Raw genomic sequence first — 17,253 nt, 5'->3', positions numbered from 1 at the left:
TCCACATTTTTTCTTCATTTATAAGGATTTTTTGAACTTTTGTTCTGCCAAGAACTGATAAACTCTGGCTGTGATATATAAAATCCTCCATGTTTTCATATTCCAGACAGACATCAATATTAGCATCATCTAACCAAGAATAGAAGCACCTGTCAAACACCAGTTTATGTTGATAATAAGTCATTATAATATATACACTTGTCTTGGATTGGCTGGAGTGATATTTTATCACGGTGAGCCTTAACAGGATCCCTTACAGTGTGCACTTCATAATGTTTACGGAGCGATAACTTCAGTGTCCTCAATGTTTACATCATTGTAGCTAAGATTGTTTATGATGACGCAACAAGTGTCTGATAGCTCCCAGCTGACCCAGGCCCACTGATATTCTTTAAAGCAAAAAACTTAACAGGAACTACACAGACATGAAAGACTTCAACAGGCACCTTCTGGCAAATAAATGCGTTGTATCCTATATTCTGCATCTTGTTTTGAATTTATTTTCTCTGCCATTGAATATTGCTTGTTTGATGTGGCGCCAAGTCGTTTCGCTGAGAGCTTAATGAAAAATTTGGTCCCACTAAATGTCGCTTTTATTTCTTTCTGTAATAACGTGGAATTTGGGCAAGTCACTTGGCCCATGAAAGATGTGTTCCATATGTCACATGCACCCTTAGTGGAAACGTTTTTAATTATCTGTTGGTCTGACCTTTACAGAGGAAACCAGAGCAGCTTGATCTGTGACCCTGAGGATTGTATGGGCCACAATGATCACATCCTGTGACATCACATTTATTTGATGGCAGTCTTAAGCCCAAATGTAATGTGAACGTCAAACCACTTACCTGTAGTTTTGACTACAGCAAAAGTAAAGCAATTTTCCTGTAGTAGAGTCAAGAAGTACTGAGTTGAATTCATGCAAATGATATTTTTTCATCCACAGGTGTCGCTTAAAATTTCTTAATGCTTTTGACAGCATAAGAAACCATGAAACACACACATTTTTTTAATACAAAATTAATAAAAAATAAAGTGCTAGAATTTTTTTCAGTTATCTTTTGCTCAGGAACATTTCATCTTATACAAAACAAACACGCCACAGTCCAGATGTGAAGAACAAAAGTGTTTATTTTAGTGAACCATCAGGATCAGAATAAATAAAGGGTGAGCATTTGTCTGTGTTATTCTTCTCTCTCATGCAGAGAATCATAGTGTCATTCCACAGTCCCTCCTGGAGGGTTGTTACTTCAAAGTTTAAATAATAAAATTGCCCTATTCCTCCACTGTCGTTTGGTGCCCAGCATGGGGTTGTAGTGCATTCTTTTGTAAACCTGTCTAAACAGACTTCCTCTCAGGACTGAGTGCTGCAGAACATGGCCGCTCCTTAGCTGACCATTGACAAAACACAAATACATTATGTCCAACAAGAGGCTTTGGTCAAATGATCCCTTAAATATTCACAACTACTAACACTGAAATTTCAAATAAAAAAAATATATTAATAATTCCATAAATTACTCATAAGATCATCACAGTCGGTGTGCTAATTCAAAGGTTTATCATTTCAGACCAGTAAACAAAATCATGTAGTAAGTTAACAAAAAAAAAAAAAAAAAACGAACACCTGCAAAAGCAAATACATTTGGTATACATAACAGATGGCAAAAGAGAACGCATAATTCCACCCCCACCTCCCCAAAAAAAAAAAAAATATTTGTTCAACTCAAAGGCTTTAAACACAAACTGTAAAAAGCAAACAACAGGCTTTGTGTGAGTGCCAGGCGAAGAGCATCGTCTCTCATTTGAACTTCAGGCCCCGTGTTGGCCTCCTAAATGCAGTGCCGAGAGAGTGAGGAGTCCTATGAGCGTTCCTGAAGTCAGCGGGCTGTGCAGCCAGAGGTTGGCAGGTGAAAGGTGAGAGAGAAAGGTTAATTGAGGGAGGGCGACCTTTCCGTGGTCCACAGGAGCTCGATGTAGGGCCATTTGGTCTGTAGACAGCGCTTGACCGGGGTGTCGTCTGTACGTACCATGGGGTCCTCAAAACCCATGACCAAAGCAGTGCCCTCGACATAACTCACCTGGAAGAGAAAAGCACAAGATGTGAACATGCAACACATTTGCATACATACAGTCACTTCCTGACCTTCTAAATAAAACCTGGCCCATTTTTGGGAATGCCAGTGTTTCTCTCTCTGTATGAGTCTCATTAGCGACCGGCCTCCTGCTATGACATCATCAGACATAAGACAGTCGATGGCTTCCATATGGAGGGCGTCATATTGCCAGGAAGGAATCTGCCCTTGACAAAGTGTCACGATATAAACATGCGCCCTCATTTTTCTGAATATTTTGTGTTGCTGCTATACATGTTACATGTGTTACCCAAGTGAAACCTGAAAATCCATTCACTTATATAAAGGCAGCATGTGTGTTTCACAGGGTCTAATTGTGCCAGTATTGAGTGTGATGAGAGATCCACTGACTCCTGATGATCTGTAAATCCAGGAATTAAGCTTAATCAAGACTCCGAGACATCCCTTCACACACAGACAATCATCACTGACCACTCAACATTTTTTTCGAGCTCATTAGCATTGCCTAATTCAACCCAGTCTTGGGTGAAAGCCATAAAGCTCTACGGCACTCCCTCTGGTGGCAGCCACAAACATCTCTACACCAACATTACCAGCCCACTATGCAGTGAGGCTCAGACATGCTGACAGCACAAGTCTCTCTGTCCAAGTCATTGGGAAGCACATCACACACTTGCAAGACTCCACTTGTCATTTTTCTTCCAAGTGGCCAACTAACCTCTGCTCAACCCTGTGTTTCAGCAAAAAAGTTGCTTTTGTCATCAACCATGAGCGTTCATCGGTTTTCCCAGAGTTAAGAGAACTATCCATCAAAACACACATTGATGCTCTCTGTGACTACAAAAGCAAAAGCAGCCAATAGGCAGGTGAAGAAAAGGATGTTGAGAGATGATCTCTTGAACTTTAAGTTTTCAGATCTGAACTTTGAGGATCTTTAAACTTCCTGAGTGCAGCTTACTAAACTTATGCTATTACTTCCATTCTTTTCAAGCAGCCTTTGTTACCCAACCCCATCATTCCTCATTTTATAGCCGTACTCTAGCTTTTGGCAGTAGAATGCAATGGAAGGAAGGGTGACATCTTCTAGCTGACTAGAAAGTAAATCATAACCAGGCATTTCAAGGCCCAATAAAGCGCTACATCTTGTCTGAAGGCACACATTCATCATAGCTGCCAGTCAACTGTGATCGTGTGGAACAGTGGGGTTATCTATGTTAGTCAGAACATGTCTTTCATAAAACTTGTCAACAATCGGTGTATGTTTACTTGAAATAATCCAAATATTTCCACAAGCTGGACAGATTTCATGTTCTGAAGGTTTTTGGCCTATTCACCCAAAGATAATAGTCTACGGTGGGTCAGCTTGGCTTTGTGCTCAGTTATATGTCTATATTTTAAAATAAATATTTCTGTATATTCAAACTAAAACGAATGCATGTGTGCATAATCAGTCTGACTGTATACACAAGGATTGAATAAAAGCAGTGACTGAACAAGTACCACATCAAGAACTGATTGGTGCCACACTTTTTACCAGATGAAGTTCCAAGGCCAATGACATTTCAAAACATTTACTATTGGATAATGATATTAAAACACGTTTCCTGGAGATTTCTCTCCAGAAATGTCTTGTTGTGCATTTCTAGTTTACAGTTTCTAGTTGAGCATAACTAGAAAACTGATTTTAAAGGCCCACTGAAGTGCCTTGGAACACGCATGATTATTCAATGTGTTGACATAATTTGCGTGATGTCATGAAAATCCGTGATCCATTTTAAAGGAAATGAGAGAAGTTTTCAAAGCTTATATCTACTAAATATATATTTTGTCATTGTTTTGGAACACACCAGCTTATTCATAACATAACAGGCTAACATATTCATACTAAAAGCTAAAAAAAAAAACTTAAATTTTGATTTTAGGGGGACTTTAAAACTCTAACAAGGAATATTCTGTGAAAGATTCATAACCTGTTGAAATCTGCAGTTTTCCCTATGGGCAAAGATTCAGGTCTTTCAAACAGTTTAGTTTCTGTAAGAATAAAAAAAAAAAAAAAAAGTATTCACCAAGGCTGCATTTATTTGATTGAAAACAGTAAAAACAATACATTTGTGAAATATTATTACTATTTAAAAGAACATTTTCCTATTTTAATATATTTTTAAAATCTAATTTATTCCTGCAATGACAAATCACATGACCCTTCAGAAATCCTTCTAATATGCTGATTTAGTGCTCAATTTTTTATGTTAACTGTAATAGATTTTTCAGGATTCTTTGATGAAATGTCTTTGAAATATAAATCTTTTGTAACATTATAAATGTCTTTACTGCCACTTTTGATCAATTTAATGCATCCTTGCTAAATAAAAGAATTAATTTCTTAAAAAAAAAAAAAAAAAAAAAATCAAGAACGCACATGACACGAAGCAGAAGTGCTGAAGAAAGACAGAATGAGAGCAGATCCCTTTGGATGATTATATTACTTGAGCAGAAAGGAAATCTGGGCTTCAAATGCCAGTATGGTCCGTGTTACAGCCAGGAGCTCCTTACATTTTGCAAGGTGTTTGGTTCCTGAGAAAGGGCCCCTGTGAATAAACGAGTGGCACAGAGGAAACCTCAACAACAAAGGCTGCACACTTTACTGCTGCTGCTAATGCGTTTGCCAGAGTAATGAAGAGTAACCTGTGTGTCCTCAGGGGCCTGATGTGGCAATTCCTACCCATTACCCCTTAACTTCTGTCAATCTCTTTCTCACACACACGCACTTCCGCTAAGAAGCATAGGTCACACACACTCCTTGATAAATCAATGTATGAGGTGGTCGGGTTGCATCTTTCTCTATTGCTTAAGGAAAGCATGTGTAAATGTCATCAGCACTCTGTATAGGGACGTGCATGGAAAATGAAAATGGTTCACAATGGTCGGAAAAGCACAGAAAAGAACTAAAAGTTACAATATAGATGACATATATTAAAACTAAATAGAAATGAGACCATGAAATAAAACTGAACTGTGACTAACAAACTCACTGAAGAAATACAACTAAAATTTAAAATCAATTTGAAAATAATATTACACTAAAATGCATTTGACCATGTGTCTTTTAAATGATGCAAATCATCTTGCCTGGTTTGACTTTGTATAAACACACATCAAGAGAAGAGAGAGCATGAGACATCAGTATATTGAAACAGTTTCAGGTCTTTGTGGCTTCAATATACTCTGCCCAGTCTCGAAAGCTGTCGACACTCACAGGAAAGTTTGGGTTTTAGGAGGCTGAGAGGACTTAATGTTGTGGGCCATAGGACGGGGTGGCTCACTAACATCATGTCCCAGGAATCAGACAGGATAAGACTGACCCACCAGGGCTTACATACCAGCAAGGATAATGTGTGTTATTAAAGTGTGCCTGCATGCGTAGCCATTAGAAAGCAAGCAGAGTGTGTCTTACCTTCTCGTTGTGGTTGGACTGCTTCAGGCCATTATAGTGATACACAGGAAATGAGTCTGGGATCACAGAATCCTGGAAAAGAGAGACGGCACGTGTCAGTGCGGACATGTACATCATCGGGTCTGTGGAACATCAGCAAACATCTCTATGTGTCATTGTGACATATACTGCCTAGATCTGACTCCATCTATAGGACGCCAGAAAAATATTTCCGTGAATTGAGACAACTTAACCAAAATGTCCAATTCCAGCTCAAACACATCACAACACACGCCATAAACTCAAACCAGAGAGCCTAAAACAACGGTCCAGTGGATGGTTTTAGATGTAATGACATGCTCAATGCTGACAGCACACTGAGATACATTGCTTTAAGTCCAAAACAATTACACCCCCCCGTGTAGCTGCTGAATAGACTCGATTACAAACCGGTGCCAGAACTCTGCAGACCAACTCAAACTAGCAGCAAAACCCAAGCACAGAGTCTTGACAGGAGCCAAATACCTCTGTCTAGCCCCCATACCACATGCCTGCCTCACTGCCAAAACTACAACAGCGAGTCGAGTGCGTGCATGTGTTTGAGTGGGCCTGAAATAGGGTTAGAGTATTTGATTTGATGGTAAATTGAGGCCTTTTTTGTATGTATCCCTAAAGCCCTAATCTATTTAACATAGACCAGTGGAGCTGCAAGTCCATGCCAACTATAACCGTCAGCTTCTCCCTCTCTCTCTCTGAGGGGCTACATGTACATAGATTTAATCTGGGGCTGATTGTAGGTTTATTTGAACGTAATGAAAAAACAGTGAGAAAAAGCAAACAATGTTGAGCAAGAGCAAGAGCAAGAATCGAGGAGGAGAAAAAAAAAAAAAAAAAAAAAAAAAAAAAAAAAAAAAGACAGCATGATGGCCAGCCCTATCCCAAAACCTAGTGAGCTGCCTTCCTACATCCTAACCAATCAACCTTATAAATGACTGATTTTAAACTCCCTACACTGGCTGCAACTCTGTGCACCACACAAATACTCAACTCACAGCTGATTCCAATAGAGTTTGACGTTAGCATGTTACTAAGATAATGGCGTATTCCTCTAAAAAAGGTTGAAATATAGCTGTATAGACTTTGGCTGTTCAGAAATTTATTAAACATTAAAATTTGCAATTATTGAAGTACTGAAGTTAAGTACTGAACCCCCAAAACTAATGTAGAATCATCATAGAAGTGGGTCATTGACAAATAAAGCTTCAAAAAAGTTGTTTTAAAAAAATCTTTTCAAAACTGAAGTAATGCATATTTTTGAGTCATGAACAATGTGTTTAAAACAAGTTTAAATTGTTAAATAACATTTCAAAGTAAATTTATTTTATGACTCTTTTTTTATTTTTCCAAGTTGTATGTAGTTGTACCACCTGACATGGAAAGTGTACCAACCTACCCATACTTGAAATTAGAAGTTTTTACCAGTATTTTACAAAGATCTACAAACCTTTTCACTCTGCCACAAGGATCAGCTGGGGTCTTCTAGATGATGCATTATCATGTATACTTTTACCTTGTCAACTCCAAACTCAAACACAATACCCCTTTGCAGAGCGGCTCTCTCACACTGTATGACGGTTGTCATTCCTGTAAATAACTGTACTGTGGGCGAATGTAACCACATTAAGGACTCAAATACAGGACTGATAACTGTATACTGCTGCTGTGTGAAAGTGGCCTCTATGACTGTCTGAAAGCCAAATAAGCTATTCACTCATTTAAACCAATTAAGTTAAACCAACACAAGATCGACAATATGTAAGTGCTGTGACAAGTCCCAGTAGGTCTAGCAGAGTACATGTAGCAAGGTTTTTTTTTTTACTTGAAGAAAAAAAATGATAGAAGTGAAATAAATTAGAAAGTGTTAATATTAATTGGCCAAGTGTTGACGGAAAGATGCATATTTAGACGTTTCTTCAAAGGTAAAGGTCCATGAAAGTGATTTTGTGCCTCTTTGGGATGGCACCACAAGACACAGCTCACTTGCAGAACGCAAGCTTCTGGAGGGTCATTTTGGTTATTGTAAACATGTTTGAACATTTAATATGAAAGAGAGACACAGGTGTGTGTACCTGATCAGGGAAGAACTCCAGCAGAAACTGGCCCAACAGAATAATACCCAATCCCTCTGGATCCAGCTTACTCTTCATCAAATTCACACTGAGAGAGAGAGAGAGAGAGAGAGAGAGAGAGAGAGAGAGAGAGAGAGAGAGAGAGAGAGAGAGAGAGAGAGTGAGAGTGAGTGAGTGAGAGAGAAAAAAAAATTGGGGGATTATGAGAGATGTAGCTTGCTGTGTGTGCGAATATTGCATGTTTTCGGCATGTAACGCTCACTTGCATCCTAGAGCAGTGAAATGTGTTGTCTGTGGCTGTAGTCATAATGACGAATTACGTTCAGATACTAAACATATAACCGTGAGTTAATGCTTGGAATCTGACGAAAACAACCTCAGTGATGTTAAAACAGGATAGACTTTTCCTTTTAAAGTCATACAGCAAGACTGATAACATTACTAATTATGTTGTATGTAGTTTCAGAAGAGGTCAAAGCAGGGTTTAGACCTTTTCGACACTTGATTAAACTGCTTTAGAACATGGTGCTGTGTAAAAACAAACACATGACCTAAACTTTATTCTGTCAATTTGACATTCATGTAACAAAGGCTGAAGTTGTCTTTCAAGCTGTCAAAGGTTGATGTGATTTAAGAAAGCAGGTGGTTTGAAATCACTCAGATTTCATTGGGAGGCTGTTTAAGAGGTGAAGGTTTCAAAGGACTCTGGTGAGTGGCTTTAAATGGGGCTAAAGATGAAGGAAGGGACATTACTCTATTTCTCTTCTCTGCTCTACATGAGTCTGTTTGAGTGGCATGTGAACAAGTTGTGCAAAGAGAGGGGGTATAGGTATTGTAACATGAACAAACCTGTTCACATCACTTCATGAAACAAATGTAACATGCGTGAATTAAGCAATAAAGATGATGTGCTATATTTGTAAATTACAGTGGCTTGTTGCTTTAAAAATGCTTACTCTACATAATAAAAATATCACATACACTACTGTTCAAAGGTTTATGGTCAGTAGGATTTTTTTTTAAATTAAAAAAAAAAAGTTTCTTATGTTCATAAAAGGCTATTTCTATTTTAGTATAATTAGTATAAACAATTTAAACATTATTTCAAGGTAATGACAGTTACAATCTTGTGTATTTTAGAACAATGCTAGAACAATGTACTAACCAATCAGCACCCAGGACTGTAATGATCTGTTTTATAATCAAAAACATCACATTCACGCACTCAAACACACACATAAACTTACTAGTCTGGCTCGGAGACGAGATCCAAGGCTTTCATAACATCTTCAAGCAGCGTGTCTGGAATGAACCCATTATCTAAAGATGAGGAGAAAGAGGCAGATGCTTAGAGCTTCTGAGAGTCTTGATCACCACCCACACAGTTTGCCCGTGTCTTATGCCCAACATGAAACATGAGTTTCATCTCTCTAATCGAAGCCATGCTGCCGACCACGTACACATATGTGCAAAACACACGCCAGACAATGGCTGATAAATAGATGGATGAGTGCTGTATGTTGTTTTTCCTCCTCTCTGGTCTCCAAGTGTCAGACAGGATGTTTGCAGAGCAGCTGGTATGCTAACTCTTTTCCATTCACTATAAAATGAACTCTCTCCTCCAGTGGAGACTGGAGTGACTGGATTAAGAACAATAAATATCTGTACCACGGCATGAAATTAGATACAGTCAGGCGTTTTGAACAGTGTGCCAAATAGAACTTTGGCTAAAATAGTGTCTATATTATTGACATAAATAGGGCTGCAACAAATGATTATTTTTCAATAATATTATTATTAAAATAATATGATTTTTAAAAAATTATTTTAAATTAAAATTTAGTTTTAATCCATCATTTTAGACAATATTATTCCACATTCTGCCCAATGCTGTCCTCCAAACAATGTGTAACATAAAGCCTATGAAAACAAATATAGTGAATGTAGGCTATGCTGTACATTATAAGCAAAAAAAGGGTAAACTTAACCTAAAAACAATTGATTGCTTACTATGTTAAAGCAGAAATTAAAACGACTAAAATCACACTGACTAAATCGCACAGCACGCAGATGGGGGTTTGGTAACTCGGAGCTCGAGCCGAACTTCGAACTTCGTTATTTTTGATATCATGTTATTTCATTTTAGCATATGAAAATAGCATTCATATTTAGCATATCACCATGCTACAGAATCACACAGTCAGATGCTTGAGAAATTATGCAAGTGTTTTTCTCCTTTGAACAAATTAAATGCATGGAAAGATCTCATTTCTATGTTTAGAGTTGGCATAAACACATCCAAAGTGTTGAAACTGAGCTAAAATACACAGGCTCCTTTCTCATCACATGAACACACATTGATAGTATTGTTCTTATTAATGCGAGGAACAGGAATGTTGTTTACTGCATCAAAAGGTAAAAAGATGCCAAGCAAGAACATCTAATCTTGTTCTTGATGACATTTTGAGTGTGTGTTGTAAATTAGATTCTTTAAATCAAAACTTTGGAAGGCGACTTGCGTTCTTACTCTGACACATTCAGTGATATATATATACACACACGCACAAACCTCTTCTACCTGACATGAGACAGTGCAGTGGGCGATCACTTCTCTAGGTTCTCGTTTATTTCATCAAACACCCTCTCTCGATATTCTCTGTCATCACCAGGAGTCTTAGGTTTAATACAACAGCAATAAATATCAGTAGGGGAGGAAAATATAACTTCAGGCAACAGCTCTAGGAAGGAAAAAAACAAACAAAAAAAAAAACAGGATATACTGCACTACATATGACTAAGGGAGCATCAGGGGTTTGTTCATAAAGCTACACTGCTGACTTTGCCATCTGAGCACAACGACTATCTTAACAGATAAATCATCACGTGAGACCATCCTCCCCAAAAATCCTCAGCAGAACTGCTCACAAACAAATCACTGCTGGTCATGAATCATATATACTGTAAGACATAGTGACATTTAGACTGCAATCATTACTAGTGAGAAAGTAATCAGCAGGTTTGTTATAAATATGGGGAAAACTAGAGTAATGTGGGGACAATATACAGTTCAAATTTTCAGTAAGACTATTTTTAATGAATACTTTTATTCAGCTAGGACACATTAAATTGATCACAAGAGACAGTAACGACATTTCTAATATAAAAAGATTTTTATTCCAAACAAATTCTACATTTCTATTTTAAAAATCCTGTGAACAAAATCACAGCTTCCATAAAAACTGTTTTCAACATTGATAAAGATGTTATAAAAATGTTTCTTAAGCAGCAAATCAGCTGGAAGATCATTTGAAGGATCATGTGACACTGAAGACTGGAGTAATGACATCTGTGCCATTACAGGAAAAAAACAAACAAAAAAAATTTGTTCAAATAAATGCAGCATGCTTAGCATAAGAGACTTCTTTCAAAAACATTTAAAAATCTTACTGATCTCAAAAAAGGGCAGCATAAATACATAAACAAAAATAGTTTCTACATGATGAGAACCTGAGAGGTTAGAACATTTTTTGTTTGTTTGTTTGGGAGCTATACTATTACTGTATCAGGAAACATATACTTTGTGAATTCTGTTAATATGCCAGGATCTCTGTCAAAGATCAGTTGTGTGAAATGTCTGGTTTTGTTTGTACTTCCTATGTTAAGGTTTGACTTGTCAACTGAAGCATGATTAAATAGTGGCAGTGAAACCGTATGTTGGTAAATGTGAGGGAGTGTGCGAATGTGTAGTCTTGTCTTTATGACTGATATCTGGGCTTGTGTAAAGAGATACTGTGGGAGAGTCATTAAAAGAATGGAGGGCTTAACCTTAAAACTAAAAATGTAGCCTCCGAAATACATATCTGTTCCACAAATGTGCTCTCACTCCCTTACACTTCAACGCACTGCTCTTTTACGCCGCTGAAATAACACCTTTAGCATCAGATCAAATTTGGCCTTCTCTTTTCAATTTCCTATTCTTTTCTCCCTCATCCGCAGTTACAGTAAAACATAAATACAGTAAGTATTGGATCTTTGCACTGTCTGATAAGCTGCAGAGATAATAAACTTGGTCTGTGTTTTGTGGAGCTACAGCTCATCTTCTACTCAGAGAAGGACAAGTTGACTCAGCTGCTGGGGTTGAGTTGACATTTTGAGTTTTTGTAGTCTCTTATTCTCGCTCACACACACACACGTTTGTTTTTGTGAATTGTGGGGACATTCCATAGGCATAATGTTTTTTATACTGTAGAAACCGTATTTTCTATCCCCCTACACTATCCCTACCCCTACCCCTCACAGGAAACTGTGCACATTTTTACTTTCTCCAAAAAACTCATTCTGTATGATTATATTATAAGCCTTTTGAAAACTGGGGACATGGGGTAATGTCCTCATAAGTCACCCTCTCCTTGTAATACCTATGTCATTATACAAATTTGTGTCCTGATGTCTCACACACACACACACACACACACACACACACACACACACACACACACACACACACACACACACACACACACACACACACACACACACACACACACACACACACACACACACACACACACACACACGTAAAGAACATCTGAACTTCCTTTTTTATAATTTTACCTTCTGGGTCAAATGTCTGGAAGACTCTTCTGGCCTGCTCTGATGGAGACTCAGGGGCAACCAAAGCCATCTCCTAGAGAGAGAAAGAAAAATATCAAAAAGAAATGAGCATTATGGTATGGGTGCCATTTTTGCGATGCTAAAATTAGGGTTGGGCCAATTGGATGATGGCATTGTCTAATCGCTGATGCTGACAGACATCACGATGTTGACCCAGCATTGTGATTACCTGCGCCCACAAAAAACATCTTAATTAAATAACAGTACATCTCCCAGTGCAATGCATGCTTTCAATTTCCACGCAGTTATTTAAAAAAAAATTCTGATTAGGTAATAACAATATAAACTGTTAATAATGAACAATTTAAACAGTAAAGATTTTATTGTGCAAAAAACAGCAAATGAATTATAGGCTACTGTTTTACACGAACTAAACCACTGATATTGTGGCGGACTGTGGTCCACACCCTGTCATGTTTCCATCTGGACCACGAGACACAACGGTGGCACCATTTTACGGTTTCTAGGTGAAGTGAGCTGCACGCCAAAACAGTGGTGTGGATCACACCACAAGCACACAAGGATAGTTTGTGGTAATGATATTTCAGGGCTAGATCCTCTAGCAGTTTTATCTAAAGCCAAACGCGCTATATTCAAGCCCTTCGAGCTCAGTGCACGTTCCCTCTTTCTCTAGACATGCACCACCTTAACGGCGCATGTCCACTGGCGTGGAGCAGTTGGGTCCGTCTGGATTAAATCCCCCCACCCTGATGTCATTGTCCATCGCGATGTTTCACTGTAGACATTGTCCGATGCCAAGTTGGCAGTCCACCAACCCTAGCTAAAATACTATTATTCCAGGTTTATTATGTAGAGACAACGATAAGCTGTTCATAAGTTGATTTCCTGAGCGGATGAGGGAGCATGGAGTTCATTTGGCCTAAGTGTGACCATTTACACAATCTGTTTGAAGAACAGGGAGGCATGAACTGATGATACAGTGTGCATTAAGGGCCCTTGCTGAAATATAACAGCAAAAATGTTTGTTTACTGTACTTGTGTCATTTTGTTTGTGTGTGCATTTGCAAAGAGACTGAGTGATTAAGTTTTGGGTGTGTGTATATGATCTAGAGATAAACTCATAAATGGCAAAATTGCCCTTCCATCAAGCAATCTTACAGATCTTTTAATGAAAACAATATTCTATCTCTCTCCCAACATGCACACAACTCACAAACAGACAACGAATTTCGCTGATTAATAGAAAACAAACCAAGATCCATGTGTGTTTGTTCATGTTTGAGTTCCAGTGGGATCACTGCCCCATCAATATGTGTTGCCTGAGGGACTTGGGACAACAAAACACATCTGTGTGTGTGTAAAAACGACTCAAGTTGGAATATGCAGAGTCAGCATGCACAGCTGAATCACGTACAACTAAAACAGTTCACAGAGTTTTCCATCTGTACATTCCAATAACATTCAATGTCATTTAGCCTCATATATGAATCAGGATTTGTAACTAGACAGCATTTTTTGGAATCATAGATGCATTTGAACATTCATTATGATGTAAATATGCCTTATGCACTCCAAAGTATCAACAAAACATCTCCACCTACTTAAAAATGTACTATTTCAATCTTAGTTTCGTTAACCACTAAGTGACCAGAAATTTTCAAATCAGTGCCATTTCAGTTAGGATGGTGAATAAGAAGGTAGTTGCCTATCTAGCAATGCCAACTTAATCTGACCCGTTTTGAACACATTCACTCACACATCGGTCTTTCACTCACACACTTTCTGATTCCCATTATTAGAAGGGAAGGCATGGGATTATGGGGTTAACTAGTTCTCATGCTGACTGAACAAGGTCAAGTTATCAAAACTCTGCGTGGGAATTCATCAATACTCTTTGAATTCTGCTTAAATGAGTCTGCATGTTCTGGTGAATGAGAGGCACAGTTTCGTCTACACATTTTTAAAAAATGCAATAATTAGTTTTAAACAAATTGTTGTATTTTCATTTGATTACATTTTAGTTTTGATTAAACTGTTAAAGTTTAACAAATTCATTTGTTTTGGAGGACAAATTTGTACTAAATCATAAAAACACAGAAACCAGAAAACCCAAACAGAATTTTGAAAAAAAAAATAAATAACATGGAATTTGGGAAAATGTCCTATTATTGCTTAAATATAAATAAATAAATAAATAATATACTTAATAAATTCAATTAATTACACATGTTTTAATTATTAATGTGTTACTAAACCATTAAATCAAGAAAAATCAAAATGGAAAACAGATGAATGAATGAATGAATGAATGAATGAATGAATGAATGAATGAACGAACGAATCAATCAATCAATCAATGAAGGCATTTATATAGCGTTTTCCTATGTACTACCAAAGCGCTTTACAATCTTATCAGGGGTCTCTCCTGATCCACCACCAGTGTGCAGCATCCACTTGGAAATTTGGAAAAAAAATAAATAGAATAGGGCAAATTTACAGTTTGGGCAAAGTACATGAATGATGGATCATATCATGTGGCTTGTTGAGAGATGAGCTATTACTGATATGATCAGAAATACAATTTTTGCCTGCTAGACCAAGAATACGACACCTTAGCATTAAGTTTTGCACAGGCAAGAACCACTTTTTTTTTTTTTTTTTTAAGAAAATCTAACAGTCTAGTAAATATGAAGTGTTTTACTGCAATCAAAAAGAACAAACATTAGCAATGAACATACAAACATGGTCATGGAAGAGTGAACATAAACACAGGCTGTGTACTTTCACAGTATGCTTCAGTGCAACACTCACAAATATCTCCTCTTATTTCACAGAGTAAATATACAGCTCACAGTCACACCAAGACAGAGGGACAGCAACAGAGGAGATAAAACGCTAAAGAAAAAGAAGGTACAAAGGACTGAGAAAGTAGATGACAAGGAGAAGTTGCAGCTGGATACTGTTTGCTTTAATATACTACAATCTGAGCTAGTACTCCATATAGACAAACCGGACACCTTTCCAGTCAAATGGCAGGTTGTCAAAATGAATTTAAACTTTCAGAGCCCTTGCCTGAGGCCAAGTGGAGTTATAAACCTTCATTCCTCCAGTAATGAAAAAGATGTGTTAGTCTTTACTTAAAACAGTAGCAAATAGCTCAGCAGTGGTGAAAGACAGAAACATGTATGAGTGCTTAATACAAGTGAGAAGTTTCAATAGGTAGTGGAGGGGAGACATCTGCAATGAACTCTTAAGAGTTTAATTGCACCATAAATATGGGTAAAACAATCTGACAAACTCAAAAGGTTTCGCCCAAAGATCTAAACCCTTTAAAATTTTTTAAACCCGCATTACTTTCTTCCGTAGAACACAAAGTGAGAAAAACGGCCAAGAAACACTATAGGGGCGTTTCACACAGAGCGTTTTTGCATTTCACTGCATTGCTTTTCCATTGTTTTCCTATGTAAACATGCGCCAGAAGGACGCCATCTTGCTCAATATCACACATGGCAAGGCATTTTTAAAACATGGTGCTCAAATTAAAAGTTTCAAAATATGTCTAGAACTTTCACTCCAGTATTCGTGTCTCGATCCCTAAATGACTCTAAAAACCATCACTGATAGTATAGGCAAGTCTTCTGAAGCCATATGGTAGATATGAGTGTGGAACAGACCAAAACTTCAGTCAAAAAGGTTGGAATCTAGACTAATTTAAGTTTATCTTTAATGGTGTGGGTTTTTTGCAGCCTCATTGTATGCCAATAAGTCGAAATGAAGTCGCAAGTCCATTTTTTTTTTGCGATATAAGTGCGACTCGAGTTTCCATCTCTGGTACAATGTCATTTTTACTTGGATGTGAAGGCAATTATTTTAGCAAATGCTGTAAATTATATAGGGATCCTTGTAACTTTGTACTGTACATTACACAAATAGTGATTTCAAAAAACAAATAGCAATTGAACTGCATAGTTAACTGGTCAAAACTGCTCAGTGAATACCAAATGAAGTAAACTGCATTTCCTGTGTAAAACTGTTACAACTGTATAAATCATTTTTAAATGTATTTTTATATCATTGAAAGTAATGATAACTTGATGCTGATTCAGTAACTGCAAAACAAAGATACAGACATAAACCAGTCATTGTGGAGAATGTCAATGAAGCAAAATGTTTTGTTGGTCAAATCACAACATGCTTGCAAATACCATACTTATTCTGTGTGTGTGCACTGACATCAAGTATATCCATCATGGCACATATTTGTACACATAAACCCTTCACCTCACCTTTCTTGCACACAAACATGCACTGTGGCTCCATGATAATAGCGAATGAGTGCATGTCTTGTTATAAAGTCTGACCCCTGGTGACAAAAACAACATGCTGTTCCGCTGATGTTTACACTGTGGCTTCACAACAACGCAACCAGGCCTGTAATCAACCCTGCTGAGTCAGCGTTCCTCCATCTCTTGCACACACACACTCTAATAGAGGGGAATTACAGAGCAGCAAGTTGGGTAAAGACTTCAGCTCGGGGCAGGATGGTTCTGCACGATGAGTGCAGACGGACCCAGACGGACCCGTGGAGCCACACTGAAGTGGGATGCTCGACACAGACCGGCTATTCTGGATGGTTTTGGGTTTCAGGGACACAAAGAAAATAAAGCCTCATGTATTGACTAAAAAAAAGTAACAAAAAAGACTGAAATGCTGAATGCTAAAACAAGGTTAACATGGTCTTAAATTGCACATAGTAAAGTAGCACTGACAAGTCATAGAGGTGTTTTTGGCCAAATGCCTTTAGCGTTTCTGTCAGGGCATCGGTAATATTCCCAACTGGGCTCTGTGCACTTAGATACGGTGATATTATATATGCCTGTTTATAAACAGGCTCAGCGAGCATAATTAATCAACATATCTGTAAGGCAGAGTCTCAAATAAAGAATCCTGAGTCTGGCTTTCA

The 17,253-nt window shown here is 37.8% G+C and overlaps 1 protein-coding gene across 1 annotated transcript in view; it reads right to left on the bottom strand.

Moving 5' to 3' along the window:
- Positions 1–1,110: 1,110 nt before the first annotated feature.
- mindy3 (MINDY lysine 48 deubiquitinase 3) overlaps positions 1,111–17,253 on the bottom strand; it is a 36,198-nt gene continuing 20,055 nt past the window's right edge. The window contains 5 exon segments of the mRNA XM_048153034.1: positions 1,111–2,078; positions 5,548–5,619; positions 7,656–7,743; positions 8,903–8,975; positions 12,270–12,342. Coding sequence (XP_048008991.1) covers positions 1,929–2,078; positions 5,548–5,619; positions 7,656–7,743; positions 8,903–8,975; positions 12,270–12,342 — 456 coding nt within the window. The 3' untranslated portion in view covers positions 1,111–1,928.

Source organism: Megalobrama amblycephala, linkage group LG13, assembly GCF_018812025.1.
Source record: "Megalobrama amblycephala isolate DHTTF-2021 linkage group LG13, ASM1881202v1, whole genome shotgun sequence".
Lineage (NCBI taxonomy): Eukaryota > Metazoa > Chordata > Actinopteri > Cypriniformes > Xenocyprididae > Megalobrama > Megalobrama amblycephala.
The sequence above is the reverse complement of the archived record's forward strand: the minus strand, read 5'-3'. Positions and strand labels throughout refer to the sequence as shown.